The sequence below is a fragment of the Rhopalosiphum padi genome, chromosome 3 (assembly GCF_020882245.1).
Source record: "Rhopalosiphum padi isolate XX-2018 chromosome 3, ASM2088224v1, whole genome shotgun sequence".
In the NCBI taxonomy this organism is placed as follows: Eukaryota; Metazoa; Arthropoda; class Insecta; order Hemiptera; family Aphididae; genus Rhopalosiphum; species Rhopalosiphum padi.
Window position 1 is genome coordinate 48,628,783 of NC_083599.1, and position 25,370 is coordinate 48,654,152.

A 25,370-nucleotide genomic window follows, 5' to 3' on the forward strand; every position below is an offset into this window, starting at 1 on the left:
TTAAGAAAAATATAAGGAATCCCTAAATAAAAACTTTGGCAATCACATACAAACAATGATTTGATTCTGAGAAAATCGATTGTTTGAAATGTTAAAAAAAATTTAAAAAAAACATTTAGCAGTCTGTCATGTGTCTTTGTATTTAAAACAAATTTAAAAAATGAACGCTTATTGCTACATGATACTTAAAAAATGTTTACTTTACTTTATTTTAACGGTTCTATTTTTAGATATACATTGTATGAGAAATACCATTAAAAAATAATAATTAAAGACTAACAAGCACAAAGATTGTTAATATAAAAACTAAAGTACAGAAAGCCAACAATGTAGAAATTTAATTTTATCAATTGAAAAAAAAATAAACTAAAATTCATAATGAATATGCAATAATTATGTATAAGTGTTATTACATAATACAAATTCTGTTTCTTAATAAGTATAACTAAACAACAAATTTTCTCAGCTATCAAAATTATTAAACGTAAAATACAGAGGTTTTTATAAATACATAATCAGTCATTGCGAGTTACACATTGAATATAATAATAAACTTATAACCTACACGAATCAATTAAAAAAAGTTGACGGAAATCAACATTTTAAAAATGATTCTTAAATTGTGAACTAATTGGTGTTCAATAAACCTAACTGTGATTTTATAAAACATTTTCGTTGTAATTATTTATGTTTATATGTATATATATATATATGTACATAATACCTTGTGATCCATTAATCCTCTTTTCTTTTAAATGTACATGTGTGTTTGATTGAAGATTGAATCCTAATACGACAATTTAAATGTTAGTATTCATTAGATAATTAAATATGCATAAATAATATTAGAATGAAATATTATAAATCACCTTTACTAGAAAAAAATGAAATGCATTTTCTTAAATGTAATTCTTTCTGTTATTGTTTAAATAACAGCAACACTAATTGTTAGAAATATAAAAACACTCACTGCTAACTGTTGCATAAACACTTTACCATTTGTAGCTATTTTTTTTTTTTTTTTTTTGGTATGTTTATTTAGAAATGTTGGATGGTAACGTTGCAGATCTCTGATGTACAGAACTTCCAGAATAGAGTTTTAATGTGGATCGAGTTGATTCTCTGTAAAGTAATTAAATATCATTATATAAAATCACTCGTTTTACGATACAAATCATCAAATATGATTAAATAATGAAATTAACCTTGGCGATATTTTGGAACCATCTAGATTAGTATTAGCTTTGTATCCACACTTTTGGATTTTTTTACTTAATCTCTGCACCCACAATTTTTGATCATCACGACTAGGCGCCAAGATCAACAGTTCCTTAGCTGATGTAGGATCATTATGCAGCTTGCATGGTGCAATCGCATCTTCTTTGCGCTCAAGATGTTCTTTGTGAACTTTAATTCTGCAGCCTATCAAAAAAATACAATGAATACATTTACATTGATATTGTTACTGATATATTTTTAAGTAGTTCTACTTACTTCTACACTCTAATGCTGGCGGAGGTCTAAAAACATTTGACAATGGTTTAGGACATACTTCACAATTTGTTGGCATGTGGAACGATATTTGAACAAATTCATGTCCTTTTAATGTAATTGTACCGGGCTTCTCATCCACAGTGCTTGTAACACTTGTACTTCTTGATAGATGTTCTGGCCCAGATTCATTAGGTCTTCTAGCCTCACCTTCACCAGCATACAAAAGCTAAAAAAAAAAAAAATTAAATATACAACTTATAACTTACAAATATTAATAAATTTAATTTAATATAAAGTCACATAATAAGTCAGTGTTAGTTTTCTTTTTTTATGATAATTATTTTCAATAATAAATAGAAAGTTTGAATATAATACATTATATAACATTTAACATACTTGAAATATTCTGGGGATGTCTTTAGCATCTGCTCGAATAACATCACCTTGAGTTACAGATCGTACATGAAACACTTTACTAGAAAATAAAATTTAACAAACAATAAAAACATATACAATACCAAGTTTGTTGAACTGTTATAGCTTACTTCAAATTTATAATTAATATGGGATCAGTATTTTGTTTGTCACTTTCAGAATTGTAGAAAAATATTTTCTTTGACGATACTACAACATATTGTTTTTTCCAACCATGTCGTCTTATGTTTTGTTTGTTTGGAACTGATAACCAGCCTTCTAATCTGGATTCTACAAAAAATTACATTTGTTTAAGATCGAGTAATTTTTTATAAAATGAAAACTTAATAACATTATGTGTAAGTGTAAGTCAAACCTTGAGTGTATATATCAGTGTCATCATTATCAGCACTACTTAGTGATGCTGTCTCACTACCCAAATTGGTTAATTTTCCTTGAAGTTGTTCAATTTCCGAATCTTTTGAATCAAGTTCCATTTGAAGTCTTAGTTTACTAGCGTTCTCGTCTACTACTTGTGATTGAAGTTCTTGAAGTTCTTTCTGCCATTTTGTAACTTCTTGATTGTATTTCTCTCGTTCCTAATAAATATATTTATTTTTTTAAGTACGTAAAATATATTTTATATTATACACACTTATAAATTATACTGAGTATTTATGTTTATGGGAGTAATATAAATATCCAATGTCTATTAATAATGGAATTCATAACATAAGAAATTGAAAATATAGAAATTTGATAAAGATACATAAAAAATGTCAGAACATTTGGTTTACCGACACAAAAAAAATCAATTTTAGAATTCAACAAGTTATTTAATCAGGATAAAATGGATAAATTAATAAATTGCTATCTGAGCCTGTGAAAATGGATTTTGGAGTCTTTTCAGTTTTATAATGAAATAATCATGTAGTGAGTTACTAATTCAAAATCCATATTAAAAAAATATGAGATCTCAGCTAATATTCTTACTCTTAAATTTGGCAATAGGTAAATTGACTCCAATATTAAAACTAACAACATAAAATGTGTTCTGCTGAACGCACATTTTCTATGATGTTCATTTGTAAAACCGAGACAACACATGCTAATATACAATGTTGTCTTAAAGGAATATTCTTACATTCAAAATAAAAGTATTATATTAAAAAATTTTAATTTTACTTGTAACTGTCAGTTTTATATAAATATGTAGTATTTTAATATTTTTTTATTTTTTGTATCTAAATATTATTCAGATTAATTTATGAAATCATCAATATAGCTATATAAAATATAAAATATAAATATTTTTTTATGAATTTCTTCAATTTGTTACATACCTGTGTCAATTCTTGTTGTAATTTACGACATTCTTTCTCCTTTCTACGCAAATCGGCGGACGATACTTTACTCTTTCCTTTGGTTGTGTTATCTTTACGATTCATGATTTCAGCTAGTTTATTAACAGCCTGAGCTTTCAACAGCTGTTCTTGCTTAAGTTGTTTTCTAAGCTTTTCAAGTTCCTCAATAAAATTCTTTTTACTTTCTATGAAATATAATTTTGTACATTGATGTGTTAGTGTTTTATATAAACATGATAAATGATAATAATATATCAACATTAAATACATAACATTTAACAATATATCTTACCTTCTTGAATTATAGTTAACTGGGTTTTCAATTCTTCATTATCTTTAATCAATTGCTCCATCTTTTTCTTTAATTCATTTTCTACTTCTCTCAACTACAAAAAAGTTTATTTTAGTTAATTATAAATTATATATTTTTTTTGTAGCTTACATTATTGAGAGTAAATTCTTTTGATTCCAAGTCATTGCGATGCCGATTTTGACTGTCTCTTAGTTCTAGCTCTCTCATTGTCTTTTCCTTATCAAGATCTATAATAGTTTCTTCAGCTATAGATCTAGCAAGTGCTTCACTATCAGCTCTAGCTAATGCTATTTGTAATTGATGAGCTAGTGAGCCACGTTCTTCTTCTAACTCGGCAGCGCCCTTTCCTCTATCCTCGACTTCTTCACGAAGTTCAGCAGCTTGAGTCTTGTACAAAGTCTATGAAATATTCAACATAATATTGATGTTAGTCAAATTTTATTATTTACTAGATATATATAAAGGTTTACTGAAAAGTATTGTTCTGCTTCTAATTGGTCTTGTAGTTCTTTCATCTGTAAATCAGTCACCGAGTGTTCAGTCTTTAATTTATGCAGTTCTTCTTCAATAGCACGTTTATTTTCTCTTAATAAAGTAACTTCTCGCAATAATTGTGCTTCTCTAGCACGTAATTGTGTCGCTTCAGATATATGCACACCCAATTCAGATTGCAAAGCAGATTTTTTTGTTAATTCTTGATCGATTTGAACATGCAATGCTTTGCTCTACAATGATCAACAAATTATGTAAAAAAAATATAAAAGTTAATTTTTAAATTTAATAGCATACTTTTTCCACTTCTTGTCGATGTTCACCTTCAAGTTTTTGAAGCCTCTGTTGTATTTGACGATAATCAACAGAAAGCATTGATATCTGTCGTTCTTTCTCTTGAGTAAGGGAGTCAGCTTTTTGTCTGGCACTTTTTTCTTCACTTAATTTAGTTTGAAGCGCTGAAAAAATAATATTGATAATATGATTTAAAAATTTTTTAACTTATCAATATATTTACATGAACTATTTTTACCTTTAAATATATAATCCATTTTAACTAAAGCATGAAAACAAAATGAATAGATTTAGCTAATATTAACAATAATTTAAGTATTATTAAAAAAAAAAAACAAAATTATTCACTCTTCTTGGTTTTTTTTAGTTAAAATTGTTTATGAATATTCATGTGTGAAATAAATTTATATGGTTTAAGTGCAAACATAAAACTCAATAGTTAAAATATGTTAATTAACAGATAATACAACTTTTTTATGGTTTCTAATTTATTATTGAGTACTTGCTATAAGTATATAACATTACAGCAATTGTATAATTATTATAATTTAATATTTTTTTCTAGGTAATTTTTAAGAATTTCAAAAATTAACAATCTTAAAAAAAAACACTAATTACTAAATAACCATACGTTACTATATCAATAATGCATTTAGTAGAACTTCATTAAAAAATTTAATTATTTTTATTAAAGTAAATTAAAAAAAATAAACACATACCTTTTACTATTTCAAGATTAGCCTGCTCATTATTCACTAATCGGCTTTTTTCTGTTTCTTCGTGAGCCCTCACTTCTTGTTGATATCTATTTTGAGCAGTTTTTAATTCCAACACTAAAGATGCACATTCTTTTTCCAATATTGATGTTCTTTCTCCAAGTTGTCTATTGTCTTCACTTAATTTTTGTTCTCTCAATTTAGAGCGCACAAGATCAGCTTGACAGGCTTGCAAACGACCTTAAAAAATTATTTGATGAATATTCAAAAACTTAAAACCAATTATATAATTCATATAGATAAATCAAATATTAAATCAGGTAATTTGGCTTAAAATCACGTAATGGTAATGCATAGCAATTTTAACTTGATTAAAATAGCTACTCATACACGCAATTTCCAATTTTCATAAAAAATGAAAAATAAACTCATTTTTTATCACATGGTTAAAACTTAACTAGGAAACATTTTTAAAACTCTTTACAAACATTTAAATAAGTCACTTCCTATATTTCTAAAAACCACCAATTAAATTTTTAACTTACACTACATAATTTTACAAAATACAAGAAATACTAAAACTCCTAATAACGAACACCCATATTTCATAAATGAATAATTTAATGTATTCTTATAAGTTATAACAGTGAAAGATTCTCAAAAGCTATATCAATTGAAAATAAAAATAAAAATTTATTAGAAAGTCTGAACACAATAATTGGCCTTAATTTATAACTAAGTAACTTCACATTCTTAAAAAAAATCTTAAGTACCAAATTAATTGTATAAAGTAATTAAATTATAATCAATTAATTATTATTTAAAATAATACACACTAATTTGCATTTATAGAATATAGGTACAAATGTTACTAACTTCTGAAAATCTAAAATGTTCAGATGTAAATCTATAATAATATGTTTGTAACAAAAAATAGCCACCTATGATACTTAAGGTTATATTTAATAAAAAGTTTTTCTATGCAAGAAGTAGTTAAATACTATTTTTAGTTTATGTCTATTGTAAACGAGTTAAAAAAAATATATATAAAATTAGAATATTATATATTATGAATCTATAACATAAAAACAACAATCGTTATTAATTTCACATTATTTTATATTATCTATAAAGTAAAAGCTGTCTTTAATAGTTTACCTTCAAGTTCCAGTTGTAAATCTCGCAGTGAACTTTTTTCTTGAGACAATTGACCTTGTAATGTTGCTAATTCTTCATGTAATGTGTCTCGATTTAGTTGCAAAGTAGTTAACATTGTTTGCAGTTCAACAGCCATACGTTCATTAGCTGCTTTGGCAACTCCCAATTCAGCTGCTTGTTTACGAAGCTTAGTACAAGTATCTGTTTCCACTTTAAGTTTTTCGTGCAGCTCGGTCATCTAAAAATATAAAAAAGCTATTAAACCAAACAAAACAAAATTAATGATGATAAATTTACCTGTTTTTCGAGGGAATTTATTTTATCATTATGTTGTTGGTTATTGTTCATCTCTTTTGTTCTTTTATTTTGTTCCTCATCTAGTTTTCTTTTCAATTCTTGTAATAATGATTCAGTTTTCCTACGCATTTCACATTCATTGTCAGCTTTTCTTTGTGCCTAAAAATATTATAAAACATAAACAAATTGTTGGTAAAAAAAAATAAGGTAATAGTTAATAGTTTGATTTGTTTGTTAACAAATACTGTTATTTTATTTATAAAAATATTTACATCTCTCAAGTCTTTGTGGAGATTAGAAATAGAAGTATTTAAGGCTGATGATTTTTGTTTGAGAAGTAATTCTCGGTCAGCTCCATCTTGTAATTGTATCAATAGTTTATTATTCTGATCACGTACAACTAACAATTCTTTTCTTTCGTTATCCAATTCTCTTTTAAGAACAACAATATGAGAAGTTTCTTTCTGTAAATATAAAATTTTATAAAATTATTTTAATTTTAATGAATTATCCATATAAATGATAGGTTTATAGTATAGTTGCAAGTTTATTGTGTTTTAGATACTAGAACATAGTTCAGACTTTTATACAAAGCTTAGCTTAAATTTAAAAAATGTAATACCATAAAATAGATTAAATTTATCCAAACATAATTGTTAAAATAAAAATAAATTTACTTACACAATCCACCTTTATATAGCACCGCACATGAAAAATAATAAAATAGAAATGTTAATGTTGAAATCAAGCATTTACAAAAATTATTATAGAATGGTTATACAATATATTTATCTATACCAAAAATAGTGGTTTTGGCAATGATTAGTATTTTCAAATAGTTTTTATTTAATACTTATAGTTAAAATGATAATAATAATAGCTTATAAGTATTTTTAATTTGTTAATATTATCAAAAAAATATTGATAGAAGATAAACATATTATATAGTATTTGTCATAACTCATAAGTTTTAACACAATCTTTTCCACCACCTCAACTGAGATACATCCAATTTTAGCCTCAATAAAATGTACTACAAAACGTGCACTATATTAGTATATAATACTAATGTAGAATAATAAAAAAATAAATTGCAAAACCAATAACTGTTTTCTTAAATATAAACAGTAAAAACTTGAGACCTAAAAAGAACTATTTATACAATAGAAAATTCTGATTTAAAAATAATATGATACACACTAAAAATGTACTTTTTTAAAATATTATTAAGCTATAAAAATGTAATTATTACAACAATAAAAATTAAATAAATTCCGCACAATGGCTATTAGATAAATACTATTATATATATTATATTTTTTTAATAGACTATTATAATTTGTTAAAAAAAGAAAATCATGAAAACGATTAAAAAATGTATTGCAAGTATTGTATCTACAAATATTAATTCAAAAAGGATATTGATAGAAATATACTAAATATTTATTAGTAAATTAGTTTTGCTTAAACTTACAGTATCAGGTAAACATTCTCCATTTGTTACATTGTTTCCCAATAATCTGAAATTAAATTAAGGAAAAAATATAATGAAAGCTAAATAGTCTACAATAGTTTTGAATAAATGTTCTTAGAATAAAATTAACTAACTGATAATCTCTAGAATAAGTGAATCCTACAAATGGTAAATGATTTCCAGCAAATGCTTTAGGAACAGGAAAATTTTCTTCTGGACCATCATCTTTTTCAACATCGTCAAAATTACTTGTGTCATCGTCACCATTTAACTCTGGGACAACAGGAGGTACACCTAAATTTTTAACTAATATTATATACTTTACAACAAACACATTGATTTTAATTATTTCTTACAATCTCTTAAATTGTCAAAACTCCACTGATCATTTTGAAAAAAAGGATGTTCCTTAATTTCACCGATTCCATTTCTTCCGAGACGTTTTTTCCTAAAACATAATATGATAAAGAAATAATATCATACAAAGTTCTAATATTATAAAATGTCTTGATTGTGTACCTATTAGTGAGAAATGCATAGATCAAAGATTTAGCATTTTGGGATATTTCAATATCAGAAGGAAAACTTAGAGAATTTTTATGGTCCATTATTTTACTGTATGTTCCAACAAGTGAATCTGCATAGAATGGGGTATCCCCAATAAGCATTTCATAGACAAAAACACCAACAGACCACCAATCACACTCTCTACCATAAACGCCATGATCTCCTGTTCCAGTTCCGCCTTGAGATTCTAATACTTCTGGTGAAATGTAATCAGGTGTTCCAACAGCTGTGTCAGATCTAACCATCCCATCCTTAATATTTGAAACATAAGTATGAATAACAAAATAAACAAATAAATGCATTTATTGTAAATTAATTACCGATCCCATTCTCATACACGTTCCAAAATCAGCTAATTTTAAATGACCATATTTATCCAATAGCATATTATCGGGTTTAACATCCCTAAAAAAATTTTAATGTATAGTTAATTGATTATTATTTTATTCACTATTATTGACATTGAGTACCTGTGCACGAATCCCATTGAGTGAATTGCATCTAATGCTAACACAACTTCAGCACAATAAAACTTTGCCCATTTTTCAGGAACATCATAATTGGACATTAAATTAACAAGATCACCACCTACAAACAAAAAAATAATAATTTAATTTAAAAAATAATTTTTAATTCATGTATAACAATAAATTATAATAATTTTATACCTGGCATATAATCCATAACCATATATAAATATTTATGATCTTGAAAAGCAAAATGAAGTTGAACAATCCACTCTGAATTTGCATGTGCCATGATATCACGTTCTTCCCAAAAAAATGCTGAATCTGACCGCTTTATCTATATAATAAATACATGTATAAAAAGTATACAACGGTAAATATGTAACATGAACTATTTGTTACATACACATGAAACAAGTTTTATAAAATGAATAATTATAATTTATATCTTTTAAAAAAAAACATACCATTTCAAATTTACTTAACAATTTCATGGCATACACTTTGTTATTTGATTTATGACGCACCTATAAAAAAAATATATAAATACATTTATTTTAATTGGTATGGTATAAATTAAATTTGTTATTTTAATAGATGTTAAAAATTCAAATCGAGCCATAACAGTATTTTATTTATTTATTTGTGAATAATTTTAACATTATTAGTAGTATATTACAAACTAGTATCAATGATTAATATGCTCACTAAGATATAAATAGTAAGTTTATTACAAAAATAAAATAAAATATACACAGAAAATCATTTAATTGTATTATTTTAATAGTGTAGGTTTAAGTTTAATTAAACGGTTTTCATTTTTTGAAAGGATCATCCAAGGAGTAATCAAAATCCAATTAATTAATTAGAAATGTAGATTACATTTTTCATACTAAGAGGAGACACTCACTGTCCTTGTTATATTCTTGTCTAGTACATAACTAATCATAATAAATCTTTACTACAGTTTAATTATAGTTAATATTAGATTAAATTTGTAGAAGAGAATATAAAATATACTAGAGCAGTTTTTTAAAAAAAATAAAAACATATAAATAGGTGCAAATTTTTACAAGTTAAGATACACCATTTTCAGACTTTTTTTTTTTTTTGCTCATAAAACAAATCTCTTCCTAAAGACCTAAATTCTCCTAGATGTCGACCACCTGGGACTAAAAATTTCAAATGTAGCTCACTTGTTTGAAAAGGTTGGCGACCCCTGGTTTAGAGGATACAAACTGTGTAATTGAGTGAAATGTATTTTTCAAATATTAAAACAAATTTAATGTAGTTGTTTGATATAATATGTACTTCATTAAATATGTTTAAAATAACCTATTACCTATATAATTCAAATTATATACTTACTAGTTATAATACTGGTAAAATATGACAAGGTTTAAGGAACAATGACATATGATGAAACTAGAATAGAATTTCTGGAACTGGAAAAAGTTGTATTGGATTTGACGGCTAGAATGAAAGGATATTAAGAGATTTTTGAATTTTGCAATGACTTGAATTTTAAAATAGTATATAATAAGTAGTAGTATATAATAATCTGTAATAGGAAAAAATGGTTAAATCTAGAATTTTTTTAATAATTATTTTTAGAAGAAAAAGTGGTAAAATAGGGCTTTTATTGATTGTTATTTGTATTATACAACATCTACATACATTGTCGTAAGAATCAACAATTAAATGATTCACCATGATACTTACCAATTGAACTTCACCAAAAGCTCCTCTTCCAATAACTTTAATAAGATTGAAGTCATCAGGTTTCATACGTAATTGACAAATATCAGAGGCAAATTTATCATCTATAAAAAAACATAGAATATATTTATAAATTATAAATATGTATTAAATATTGAAAAATAATAGAGCATATAATTTTTGAAATAATTTTTACCGATTAGTTTAAATAGTTTTTTGGTACTTACATTTTATACGGGAGGATAAAGATTTTAATTAATAAGTAATATTTGTGTGATAATGAAAAAAATTATTATATAACTTATACTAATATACTTTTATATACAATACTAATTTGTAACTAGTTTAAGCTTAAATTATGTTTTAAATATACATATACAAATATAAGTTTTAATTAATTTTTGATGGAACAATAAAATATCAAAATTTGATCACGAAAAAAAGCATTTTTTTAAATTGTATGTATACTAGCTTTTATAAATAAAAAAAAAATCTAATAATTTCACTTTAAAAAGTACCTTTTAATATAACATTTTAGTTACAGTAAAATTTAACATAACAAGAATAAGCTATTAATACATACAATAAAAAATTATTTTTTTAAACACTCAGGATAATATTAGTACTTACTAACTGTTTATTTACAAATAAAGATATCTATTGTATCTTCATTAAAATCTTTCACAAACTTATATTTTATATAAATAATTCTATATAATAAACTTAGGTATTTTGAAATTGAATTTATTTTTAATGAAATTTTAATAGTTAACATACATGTACATTGTACTTCAATATACAAATAATTATACTATTAAAATATAGCATTGATACAACATTTTGTATTTAATTTCACTACTTACATCTTTGCATAAATGCTTCGACATTTTTCATTCGTTTAACTGCAGGGTTTTCACAATCAGCCACTAATGCTTGTACAGTGTCCTGTAATAAAAATAAAAAATAATAAGTTATACAATAAGTTATTCAATTGAATATAATTTTAATTATTAATATATAAATATATGTATAATATATAAACTGAGTCGTGACGACAATATTCAAATTAATATAAAAAATAAATAATACGTCTAAAACCGAGTGAATAATAAACCTGTAAAGACATGTTTAACATTTGAAGACTACATGTTATCACAGAACCTAGCATGTTAACTTTACATTATATATATTTATATTGTTATTTATTAATTTGTAATTATTAGAAAGTATTGTTCAATAAAAATAAATAAATAACCATTAACTATAAATTATGAACTACAGAGAAACTTTTCCTAATGGACAATTTTAAATAACAGGTGTTTTTTGAAAATAAAACTTATTACAAACTGAACCCTGTAAAAAAAATTTTCAGAGTTCAAAAATGTCAAAAATCTAGAAGTTTCTTTGTATTTAAATTATGTTGAATATTAACAAATAATTTTTTATCAACAAAAACATTGAACTTGGATTCAGTAGCACTGATGTCATATCTGAAATATCTAAGACAAATTTTTATATAGTAATACCACTCACCCTAACTCACCAAAGGTTCATTAATACCTTTTTTATAAGAAAATTTTCAAGATTCTATTCTTACTCCCTGACCCACATAAATTGGTAATTTACCGTGTGTTCAAACCTCATGTGTATGAAAGATTGTTGTGCAAAAAGTCGTATGTTTGGAATTATCAATAAATTAAAACAAATATAAAATAATAAAAATATCAAAATGTCACAAAACTAAAAACTTAAGTTTTATGATATTCCTCATATTATAAACTCAATAATATTGAAATCTGAATTTTTTAGTTAAAGAACTAAATTTTTAATCCGTAGCTCCTGTTCTTCATTGCATGTTTTTCTTTTCTTATTATTCTTATTTGTTTGGTGTTGAATGATTTGCTTCACAGAGTTTCCAGTTACATTCTAATATTTTTTGAAACTGTCTCATCAATTTGCAATATTTTTTTATCAAACATGAACTTATAATTATTTATAAGTAACATGTCTTTGTAGTGCATACTTTTAAATGTATTTAAACTAGCCATTTAAAAAAGAACAAATTATTTACGCAAATTTTATAAAATATTATTTAAAAAGAATAATTGAAAAAAAATTGTGTTTGATACTTTTGGAATGATGTATCAAAACCATATTAATATATGACAAACAAAAAAATGTTCAATAATATCTATAATATAATGCTTTTACCTAATGAAATTAATAAAGATAAGATTAAGTAAAATCCAATATTATGAAAAGGTGATTATTATTTCTGTTACTTATTAGAAGTAACTTAAAAGTGGTCCCATTAGTAGTAGTTACATAATTACCCCACCATAAAGTAAACAATTTAATAAGAGAATAAATCAAGAAACCAAATTTTAAACTGTAAAAAGAGAAAACATTGAATATTAATTTTTCTATATCACTTTTACAAAAGAATAATTGAAGTTTTTTTACAAAAAAATCACAAATTTTCCAACTTAAATAACTTATTTTTCAACAGTGACATTAAAAAAAGGAATATCATATAGCAGATAGGAAATTAGATTCCTAAAGGAGATAGTATGTGGCCTGTTTATTTCTTTAAAATATGCCTAACAAGAAAAATAATCTCACATCTCAAAATAATCCAATTTCGAGGTATTTTTAATCTGAAAGAGAAAGAGGATATATTTGACTTCAATCATCAACATTTTATTTCCAAACATCTAAACCATATAATATAATATAAATTATATGATCAATTCTAACAAGTTATTGTTTAATTTTATAATTATATTGTCTAAAACAACATAATTTATGAACCAGAGTTCAATTTGTCATGTAAAAAATATCCAATTTCCAAAAAAAAAAAAAATGATATCATACGACTATGACACATAAGTTTTTCCTATGCTATGTTTTGAACAAAAAATCACCTTTATCACTATTATTCAGTAGTGCTGTTGTTGATAATATTATGTTATTGCTGACAGTGCATATGTAGATAACTTGGTGTCCATATACAACCGCACTCTCTAATTATCATTTACAATATTACGATTTATGACTAACCCAAAGCTCAAAGATCATGAACAGCTGCAGTGACAAGATCACGTATTGTCCAGTGGTGTATTGGAGGGTATACGGAGGTATACGGCGTATACTTACTTCTCAATTTTTTGTTTAGCGTACACTCTCTAAATAAACGACGATACGTGGGTATACGGTCGTATGGCCCCGTATACCTGTTAGAATTTTCAAAAATGAATAAAATGCATTAAAAATACTACAAAAATGACCTTAAAGCATAAAATTCCCTAAAAATACAAAATAAAAACTGTACTATTAAATTCTATATTTGATGAATTAAATTTCTGTAAAGACGAGCTTCGAATGTAATCGTTAGAAAAAAAGATGCAAATGCATCAAGTTCCGGGCCCTAGCAATCATGATTAGTGCACTAATCACTAAGTTATTGGTAGTTAGTAACCATTCTAATTTCTTAGACTGTACTATTTTTTTTAAGTTAATCTTTGGTCAAAGTGATAGGTACTGATAATTAGAATAAAGATTGTTAGTGAATTTGAGCGAAGCGAGAAAAAATTTTTTTTGATTCAATGTTATAGGTATATCATTGACACCTAAGATCTAAAAGGCGTATAGCCACGAATATTTTTAGCAATACACCACTGGTATTGTCTAAATATTACTTCTTAGTAAAAGACATAAGCAGGAATCTTAAAGTAGATTTAATCCATCTGAATTTTCAATCAAAATGGATCTATCTTATGATAATTGTACTAATTAATAATTATACTATTTATTGATTAACATTTCTGAAAACATATTGAATGGAGTTAACTTAAAAATAAGCTTAAAAACTACTTTTTATAATTTAAATTCAAACCCCTTCAAAATAAGATTTTTAATCGAATTAATTAATTTTTTTATAATTAGCTCTCAGTAAATAATTTTTAAATATGAATTAAATATCCCAGATAAAATACCTATATTCTAAAACTTAGGTACAATTAAGTTTGTTGAACAACAAAAATACTTTAAAGTTTCCAAACTTTTATGGTTCATACATCAACAAAAATAAAAATATTCTAATCGCGCCTTGAATAAATGAAACAACATTTATTATTATATAGTCTGTGTAGTACTATAGTATATAGTGTATATTATACACAATATCAATATTTACCTCATGTCTTATCTGTGCCTCACAGTTTGGGAACTGCTGCTTTAAAGTAATATTTTTAGCAATTGTACAAATGTGATAAAATGAAATGAAATGAATTTAATCCACGTTGAACAAATTTCAACATTTTAAAATCTATTATTTGAAGAAAAACATTGAGATATTTCTAATGCATATAAGGCATATAAGGCATAATATTGTGTTAAGTTTTCAAATGAAACTAGTTCTTTGTAGCTGTTTTGGTTCTTAAGCAGGTGTACAGTTATAATGATATATAATATTTTTTACAATATTTTTAATCTCAACTTAAAAAAAAGGTGGGCAAGTGGGTATCGCTCTGCTGTATAGTAGAGATAGAGAGTAGGTCACTGGTCATTATAATGGATGTGTTAAATTTGAATGCATTGACAGGTATCATTGTTCACGAAAAACGATTCTGGACGGAGATGATTTGTCAGTCAATGATAATTAGTAGGATATATTATATTATCACCTATATATAAATTGTAATATACCGTTATTTTACGCGATTTCGTAAAAAATTTAATTCATACGCTCATACAATTTTTTATATATTGACGCGGGAATTTTTTTTTACAGTTACTTGAAGGAAAACTTATGGATAACCTTATATTTTTACCTTTAGGTATAAATCACAAAAATGTTATGAATTTTCAACTTCAAAATTCCTTGCAAATTTTCGCTATTTTGATATATTCCGTAAACATTTGAACTTTAAATGCTTATAAACAAAAATTGTGACTGACGATTTTTTATTTTTTTTTTACTACAATAAGAACAACGTATAATAAACATTGTATTAAATTTTAAAGATTTTTTGGAAAACCAAATTTTTTTTATCAGCAATTCAAGAAAAAAAATTTAGAAAAATCGAAAATTTCAATAGTTTATAAATAGTTTAAAAAAATTCTGAGCATTTTGAAAGTTTAATCGTAAATAGATAACGGTAATATAAACATTTGGTGAAAATTTCAAGTATTTGCAATGATTCGTTTTTGAGTTACAGCAAAATCAAAAAATTGATTTTGTCGAACAGTGGTTATGCGTAAAAAATTCCCGTTTTTCCGTTATTTTTTCAGGGTTTTTCCTGACGCTTTTGAAATCTACTGAAAAATTTTTACTTTTGACCCCCCAAGTACCAACTAGATAAATTTTCCTTATCAATGAGGGGCTGAAGTCAAAAATCAAAGCATTATTACTACTCCAAAACGTGATGGCAGACACAAAAATAAAAAAATTATAAAAAAAAACCACACATTGTAGAATCAATATATTCATCACTCCGTTCAGAATCTAAAATCAAAAATTTAGGTAGAGGTATTTCTATATTTATTAGCTATATATTTGATATTAATTTATACCTATAATTTATATTTCATTTCACACTAACACTTAATTTTAATCTTAGTAAATTCCATTAATGTCATAGGTGAGAAGATATCAATATAATATAAATTTGTGTGATGAATAACTGGCTGAAAAGTCATTATGCTTAGTGACTTAATTCCTTGTTTAATTCTAATCCAAGAACTGATATATGAGGTCAATGCTACACAATTAAATGCATACTAATATGAATAAATCTTTTGTTTCTATTTTAATTAGATTACCTAATTCCACATGCTACCAAAAAGTATATTTTATTAATTAATTTACTTAATATGACTTTTAGAAATTTTATAAAATAGTGATTTAGATTAAGCAATATTTTGATACGTACAATTGTGTATTTAAATGTATCATATTATGATAAATGAATAAAAAGAAAAAAATATGATTAAAGAAGAATATATTATACATAAATAATTCATATGCATTAATTAAAATACTAAAATAAAATATGCAGGTAAAATAAATAGAACATAAAAAATTAGAAATATTTTATGATAAAAATTAATTTTGATTAAATAAATACTGCTCCGAATTCCAAATAGTTATTTGTTAAAAGTAAATGTTTGATATAGCTACCTAATAAAGAAATATATTATATTAGTAATAAAATAAAGTAACTAAATAAAATAAAAAATTAGGTATCATTTTTGTTAAAAAATACATAGAATTTATTATTAGCTTTTGTAATAAATATAAAATCCTCAAAAAATGTAAATGTTAAAAAGTGCACAGATAATTTTTTTAATCAAACAAACATTGGTATCTTATATTGGTTTCTAAAAAATTTGATTTTAAATGCATAATTTTTGTATGTATCTACATGAAATGTTTTATTAATATTATAAAAAACTTCTTTACATTTATAAATTGTACATACAACTTTAATTGTTTCTTTGTGTTTTAAACATATTTTTGTCCATGGTACAATCATAAATTAATAACAATTGTTAATAAATAAATTATGATATAACATATTATGTAGTCATTTTCAAGATTTTGATCAAAGTAATGAATATATTGATTTTACAATGATTTTTGCTTTATTTTCATCTGTCATTATCTATAGAAGAAGTAAAAATACTTCAATCTTTAACATTTTTGGTAAGAAGTGAATTTTTTTGGCACTTAGAGGGGAGGATCAAAATTAAATATTCCAAGTAGTTTTTTTAATAACTGGGAAAAGCGAGATTTTTTTATCAACAAAGAAAATGTTGTTATTTTGTTATAAATAATTTAAAAATAAATTACTTCAAATAATTGAAATTTTGACTATTATATATTAATATACTATTTTACTATTACTATTTTATATTATTATTATTATCTAAATGCATAATAGCTTAAAAATTGAATACAAGATTTTCTCATAAGTTGTAATTAATGAAATTAAAAATTAAGTTAAGCATAAATTTATATGAATGTTTTAAGTTTGAATTGTTACCTGAATATTAACACATAAAATTATAATTTCAGTTCTCTGAATGTAACTCAATGAGTATTAACCATAGAGACTTGAAAGAATTCACTGTAACTTAATTATCATTTTATGTATTAAAATTGTTTTCAAAATATTTAGACTAATTTTAAGTTATTCATAGGCATTTGAAATTTGAAATTTTTTTTGATGATAACACATTTTTTTTTAAGATTTACTTAAAAGATTGAACATTTAATACAAAATTCTACATAAATTATTGATCTTATAGTAATTAATTTTTGTTTTATAAGAATTTGAAATTCAAATTATAACAAGATTGTCACTCATTAAAATATACAAATCATTTTATAGTTAAAATTTATTAAATATTTTTAATCAAAGCTTGACAATTGAATACAAGATTTGTTTACTATAATTTATCACTCAATTAAATTGAACACAATCCATTACAGTAACCTATTCAATGACAAGGTACACCATACACTCAATACCTACAACTATATATAGCAGAGTGGTATTTATTTACCCACCTTTTGTATTTCAGCTTTTATGAATTATTGCCTAAAATATCATTATTATTAAAATCATAATGTTTAATGTGTAAATAAGTACTTTTCCTATAGAATTAGATATTTTCTACATATGTACTTTTTAAATATTTCAAAAACTTGATAAAAATAATAAATATTAATCTATCACAGAAATAAAATAAAGTAAAATAGATCAAAATAATAAGAAAGAATAAATGAGTATCTATAATAATTTATTTATATATTTAACATACCTAATAAAATAACAGTTCAATAACTCTAAAATGCTTACAATTAAAAACTATTGGTAGTTAAATATTTAAAATAATAATAATCAAAATAAGACATTAGACCGAACATTTGACTATATAATAATAATTATAGGTACCTAAATATTAATTACGTTATCAAAATACATAAATCAAATAAAAAATATGTCATAATATGAGAGGACTTTGTACTATTATTTTTTTGTGCATACTTTTTCTTTTGATAGTTTTAAATCCTAATTATTATCAAATTATTTTTTTTTTACTTTTTAGCATATTATAGATATATATTATTAACTTGAATAGTACCAAGGTACTTACATTTAACTTTTTTATTGAGAAACATAAATAATTGACAATCCATGATTATAGATTCATATTACCATTCAACTATTTATAATTTTGTATAATAAAATTGTTACACTTTATGATAAAGCTACTTGCTTAATTCTAATTTATTAAATACCTTAAAAAGCTTAAATAATACTGAATATTTTAGTACAGGAAGTACCATCTATAATATGATTTTTATATTTAAATGATAAATATGGGTAGGTAGGCACTTGAAAATTAATTTTTTGTTATGTAAAATCAAAACATTATGGATATTCTTACCAACAAAGAATCAACATTTGAAACATTTCTTGGATCTCGTATCTTTTTCTCGAGGATTTGCAATCGCCGCAACCTATCTTCTTCTTTGATAACCTCCATCTCTTTCATTCCTAGATGGATTAAAAAAAACATTAATATACATTTTTATGAATGAACATTATCCTAATAACAACTAATACTCAATATGTTTTGATCGATGGATGATAGAAATAAAACATTTAGAACTATCACTTTAAATTTGAGTATTGACAGGTGTCATAAGGTATATAGTGTCAGTTAATATGATATCTTATGTATAAAAATACTTTTGTTAATCTTAATTAATAGCATGTAATTGGTTTATTTTAAACATCAAAAACAAAATAAAGGATATGTATATGTCTTTAAAATGTAAAACAAATAAGTGCTTAAAAATAGGTGTAATAACTAATTGAGTTGGAAAAAATTAAAGTGACTTGTCATACAAAATTAGATACATTAGATGTATGTGATGGTTATCACCACAAAGGACTAACAAAATAAATGTATTTTATGCTCACCTTTAGCGTGACCGTCTTCGAAGCTGATCGACTCTGGACCCACTCGAGTAATGTCGATACAATTGGTCGCCGTTCGACACAATATCAAAAGCAAAAGTCAGCTGTGCGGCACGTACGTTTTGTGGAACGCATCATAATGTTTCCTTTTCAGACGCAATCGAGATTTTTCGAACACCATATATGGCATCTCACTGTGTCAGGTCCACGGCAGAAGAACACCGTCCGCGTTGCCATGTACTACTGCGCGTGATGTCGGACATTGGAATTTCACGGTGCGGACCAGAAGACAAGAAACGGACTACCTACTCGAACGGCGACAACGACGAGCGTATTAGGTGTATATGTATATTGATGCGAAGACGACGCGGGAGACGGAGACGGTATGGTAATTATATTAAAAATAACCGCGATTGTCGACTGAAACGAATGTCCAAAATCGCAATACGCGGCGGCGACGACGACGACGACGGCGACAGCGATCAACACGAACGAGCGTTTGTAATCGCCCAAAGGGACAACTGCGAGCCGAATCGAAATGACGAAAAGTCGAAAGCGGTGTGATAAGGACTGATGCCGTGATAAGGACCGTGCGGGCAATACGCGCTTACCACCTCCGGTGGTTGGGTTTTGTCCGGCGAATGGTCGGGAATGGGAAAGAATCAAAGAATGCATGCACGCACGCACTCTCAGCCGCGCGCCACGATCACAAACACAAGTGCGCGCGCACGCGCAATCGCTTAAACAAGGACGCCGATATACCGCGACTGCATCGGCGGCGGCGACGGTGTCTACGGCGACGGCGACGGCGTAGACGGCTATTCCGGCAAACGGTAGCACTATTAGATATTTATTATTATTTTTGTTATGATGAAACGATCGCTTAGCCGTTCGATCGGCCGCTAGATGTCGGGGCCGTCGACTTGCGTGGATCCGCGGTTCGATATTTTTACGTATGTTGTACCGCTATAATAGCCTACTAGCCTGTGATCTTTACGTTTTATGTTGATCGATTGGTACCTAAACCGCCTACCTATTTTATTGGCTTTAATCTATAATCATTTGTTAACCTGGTATGAGGTAAGCGTAATAAGCTGTATTCGGTATAGGTAATTAATATTTTCTCAATAAAGCCCAAAGAAGTGTAAAGGTGTGTGTGTGTGTGTGTGGTCGTAATGGTAGTTTTATTTTGGAAATCACAACTACAAATATTTATACTATTTTGATATTTTGTAAAATACCGTACTAAATGTTCTAACAACACCAATTGACGCAACCAGAATGAAAAGACACTCCTTATCTGTAAATTAACACTACACAAAAAACATAATTAGGTAAATTTATACATTTTATTTATAGTAATTTAGAATTCTTAAATAATTATAATCTTAACAATTTTGTGATAATTGTAATAATCCTTTTTAACTTTTATATGGCCATTTGCCAATTAATGCTGTATGTGAAAGGTCGTTTGTAAATCGTTTAAAATGCTATTTTTATAGTAATTTATTTGGAATACTTGGTATTATTACTTATTAGGTTTTCTTCGTGATAAAGTAAACGAATTCCTTAAGAAGTGTGTATATATTTATATTTATTGCCAACTACAGTTACCAATATGGATTAGGCACATAGTACATAAACCTGACTACCCGTCATTCGAATATCTCAAGCATCCTCATACAGTCTATACCTGCAAAGTGCAAAGGCCTAGTTGCTCTAATTAACATTATTATTTTTAAATCGTGATTTATGATTGTTATGCATTATACGAGTTATTATTCTATTCATATCCATTCTATATCTGTTCTATAACTGTTGAGTCAACTGCACTTTTGGTATTTCCTACTGTTCATTATATAATATTAGACCTGACCGCCAGGGTGTACGGTCATAAATTCATAATATCCTATTACAATAATACCTTTTATTAAATTGCATGGGTACAGAAATCATTATATGACACGAATCATATCTATAATATTATACCTAATAATATAAGTACGCGTTCACACAATATAAGCAGTTGCAAATAGCAACACAAACACGTCGCGCGTCGGTCGTCTATAGACTAATGTCTGAGTGTCCAAAGGCCAAAGTTCCATCTAATTCTGACTATATACCTAGGTATTTATAGTTAGAAAGAATAAGAAGCATTTAGAGTATTCAGGCTATATTATGTAAATAAGTAGCGTATTGTACGATTTTACTACAAATGTAGTATAATAGGTCCTTAAATAGGCATACGAATTTATTTGAACAATTACTCAACGTATGATAAAATAACTGTCATAACACTCATAACAGGTGGGCGGGACCGTTGTACAAATACCACAGTGTCTAATGACTATGTTAATGAATTGATGTCGATTTATTACGATTATCATTAATTACAACCGGGACATCTTGGTGCAGAATGACAGATAATTTATTTAATAAATAGTGTTATTGCATTTCACTAATTACCCAAAGTATTGTAAAAGCATTTGAAATCGTGACGAAATATTTAAGTTTGAGACACAAAGAACAATACATATCGAAAGACACGAGATATATTTTATTTGATCAATACTCGTATCAAAGTTGTATGATTAGGTACATAGTATAGACAGTATAATTACAAGTTTATAACTTGCACTGAACATCACAAAACCGATGATATATGTAATATATATGCCATTTTAATTTATTTGTTCTTAGGTATTATTTTTTATTTTTTTAGACTTTGGTAATACAATAATGTCAACAATATCAAATGTCAATATTATCTTAATTTTACGGCGAATTTATTATCAGTGACCTATACGAAGACACGAAGTATAAATTTAATCGAATGAAAGTCCACGGAACACTACTAGTTTTATATAAAAACTAAAAATATAATATATTAGTATTTTAATTAAAATATTAGTTAACCTTAACTCCTTTCAGTATTAAAAAAAATTATATGGGTTTCTAAATAATTGTTATTCGTTAGCATAATATGTACTAATATATATTATCATGTAGAAATAGACAATAATACGAAGTATATATTGTAAAATTAATGAAAGCTTAATTCTATGTGATAGACTGATAGGTATTATAAAATGGTAATTTATACCAGTCAATGGCATTAAAGTTGCATACTATATATGTATACTATTTACAAATACGTAGGCGTCTGCACTTTTGATATTATATTATAAATTAAACTGGGAAAGTTACTCAAAACTTTAGTACACAGTTTTGTTACAAAAAATAAACAGTCATTACTTTTATTATTTAAAGAACAAATTTATTTAATAACATTAATATTATAGGTAGATCACACATTTGACACATGCGATTCTATATATAATTATATATCGTACCTATACATAAGAAATTCGTGTATTTTTAGAAAAAAAATCATGAAAATATAAATAAAAATATATAAAAATTTGTTTTGTAGGTAATATTAAAAAAAAATTGTGCAATTTTACAAAGACGGCATACAAAGTTGTATGAGTTATTTTTGTTTTACTAACGTACCTATATAACAGCAAATTTGCTTTTAGTAGAACCAATTTTGTGTTGTTACCTTTATATATTATAGAGCGAATTGATTTTATTATCAAACTTAAAGGTAATACAATTATTTAAATTATTTATTATCTATATAGGTTTTTACAATATTTTAATTTTTAAGCAAATATAGTGAGTATGTAGGTACCTACTATAATATAAAAATATAAAAATGGTGATAATCGTTTTGTCAAAAATTAATACATATTTAACCACCAGTAATACTCTTATAGAAAAATAAATATATTATATTATAGAATATAAAATTCTCTAGAAATCATTTTTCGTATACAATTAATTATTATTACAATTATGTATTTATGTCCATTACACTATTACAGTGACCTACTATATGGTGAACTTCACCAGGTGAAGTGCACTCGAAACCTGCTATAAACCTACATCTATATGTATAGCAGAGCGAGTTAATGTGGTTTTAAACAATATATAAAAAAGTGATACTTTTATAAATTTACAATAACAAGACTATTATTGGTATACTACTGGTAAGCTACTGTAAACTATATCATAGTATCGATTGTTTAGTATTCGTTGTAAGCGAATATAATAATTAATAACCAATAGCCATAAATCATAATTAACCACTATAATAAGAGGTAGATATATCAAATAATACAATTTTTGTTGTACCAGGGCAGACCTAACACTCGGAGAGGCTAACTTAAGCGCTCAACTTAGGTATTTTGTTAAACTCATGAATTACATTTGTATTTATATGTATATACATTTACTAACAAAATTCGATGAACCGTAAAGCCGGTTTTCACTTCACCGTTTCTTATTTTGTTCTTTTGTTCCATTTTCCGTTTATCCATAATCACTATACTAATTAGGTAAAAATATTTTGGTAATACACCAACACATTACCAATAAGTTGAATTATAATTTATATTTAAATCACAACTACTCAGTATTATAGAGTGATCTCAACATTAGAAGCCATAACACAAAAATGTATTTTCTCTGTTTGTTATATGTGTAATATACTAATTTAGCAACAAAAATATTCTGTGCTTCTACCATTATGATTCTATGGTTTAGTTTAGGGAAAAATCACCTAATATACATTTTATAAAGAAGAATATTTCCTGTATATTGGCTAGTATTTAAATATTTTAATTTTTTAAAAGTTATTTATTGTTAAAAATAATTGAAATAAGTTCAATAAAAAAGGAGGAAGTAAATAACCGCCCTGTTGTACCTTGTACATTTGTATGTCGAATAAACTTTGTTATCGAGGAGTAAATCACTGTAAACTGTAAAGTATGTGTTAAATTTGAATACAATGAAAAATTATTGGCTACGAAAAACAATTATGAGCGAAAACGGTCGTCAACCTATATTAATATACAATAAGTATATATTTTATGATTTATTTATATTGGTATTAAATTAATGTTTTAATTTTTTAATTTTATATGTTTATTGTATACGTATAATATAAGACAAATATTTAACGAGGCGAACATGTTTATATTATGTTATAATAAAATGTGTGATATTTATTTTATATTATATTGATTTTATTTAATTAATTTATAGAATTAGACACAGAAAAAACAACTTTACGTATACTAAAGTAGTATGGTACAAGTGACAACTAACAAGTGAACAACTATTTAAAGGACGTTATACACGCAAGTGTTGTCACCACGTATTATTAGCGCACATGATGATGGCAAATTATACGTTGAAATAGCGGTTTTACTATGTTACTTTTAATAATATTAGAGCAATTTAACCTTATAAAACCTTACATTAATCAAATTCAAAGGTGAGAGTTATGTCAAGGGTACCTTGAAAGTTTAGATTTAATATTTTAATTTTGGAGGAAGTAATGATCATTTAAAAATTTTAAATTGTTTATTACTTACTATTAAAATATCAAAATCAAACAAAATCCTATCAAGGGGCTTTAGATAAAATTCTTAATTTAAAATTTGATAATAGGCTAATTTACTCTAATAGTCTAATATTAAAAACAACTAGCTGTATAAAACGGATTCTTCAATGTAAAATTTACCTTGTTATTCGTTAGTCA

The 25,370-nt window shown here is 25.6% G+C and overlaps 1 protein-coding gene across 2 annotated transcripts; it reads right to left on the reverse strand.

Annotated features, from left to right (window-relative positions):
• Positions 1 to 1,008: 1,008 nt before the first annotated feature.
• Positions 1,009 to 20,406, reverse strand: LOC132923804 (rho-associated protein kinase 2). Of its 2 annotated transcripts, XM_060987776.1 has the most exons (28): positions 19,766 to 20,406; positions 19,227 to 19,336; positions 11,633 to 11,714; positions 10,773 to 10,873; positions 9,518 to 9,577; positions 9,252 to 9,387; positions 9,054 to 9,171; positions 8,904 to 8,988; positions 8,536 to 8,834; positions 8,373 to 8,464; positions 8,151 to 8,310; positions 8,017 to 8,062; positions 6,815 to 7,006; positions 6,543 to 6,701; positions 6,246 to 6,483; positions 5,091 to 5,327; positions 4,610 to 4,633; positions 4,375 to 4,535; positions 4,056 to 4,310; positions 3,715 to 3,984; positions 3,565 to 3,658; positions 3,252 to 3,457; positions 2,285 to 2,507; positions 2,040 to 2,199; positions 1,891 to 1,969; positions 1,495 to 1,720; positions 1,206 to 1,422; positions 1,009 to 1,122 (listed from the first exon to the last, which is right to left on the reverse strand). In XM_060987776.1, the coding sequence occupies exons 2-28, from the start codon at positions 19,332 to 19,334 to the stop codon at positions 1,035 to 1,037; spliced, it is 4,116 nt and encodes a 1,371-aa protein (XP_060843759.1). In that variant the 5' UTR covers positions 19,335 to 19,336; positions 19,766 to 20,406; the 3' UTR covers positions 1,009 to 1,034. The 2 variants fall into 2 exon arrangements, with proteins under 2 accessions (XP_060843759.1, XP_060843760.1); XM_060987777.1 differs by lacking the exon at positions 4,610 to 4,633 and having other exon boundaries at positions 19,766 to 20,405.
• Positions 20,407 to 25,370: the final 4,964 nt, after the last annotated feature.

Excerpts from the sequence above, each read along its gene's own strand:
- LOC132923804 (XM_060987776.1), bottom strand. The coding sequence starts at position 19,334 with ATGAAAGAGATGGAGGTTATCAAAGAAGAAGATAGGTTGCGGCGATTG. Across the intron at positions 10,874-11,632 it reads CGAAGCATTTATGCAAAGAT|ATGATAAATTTGCCTCTGAT; the intron begins GTAAGTAGTGAA and ends GTTTTTTTATAG. Across the intron at positions 8,465-8,535 it reads TATGCATTTCTCACTAATAG|GAAAAAACGTCTCGGAAGAA; the intron begins GTACACAATCAA and ends ATTATGTTTTAG.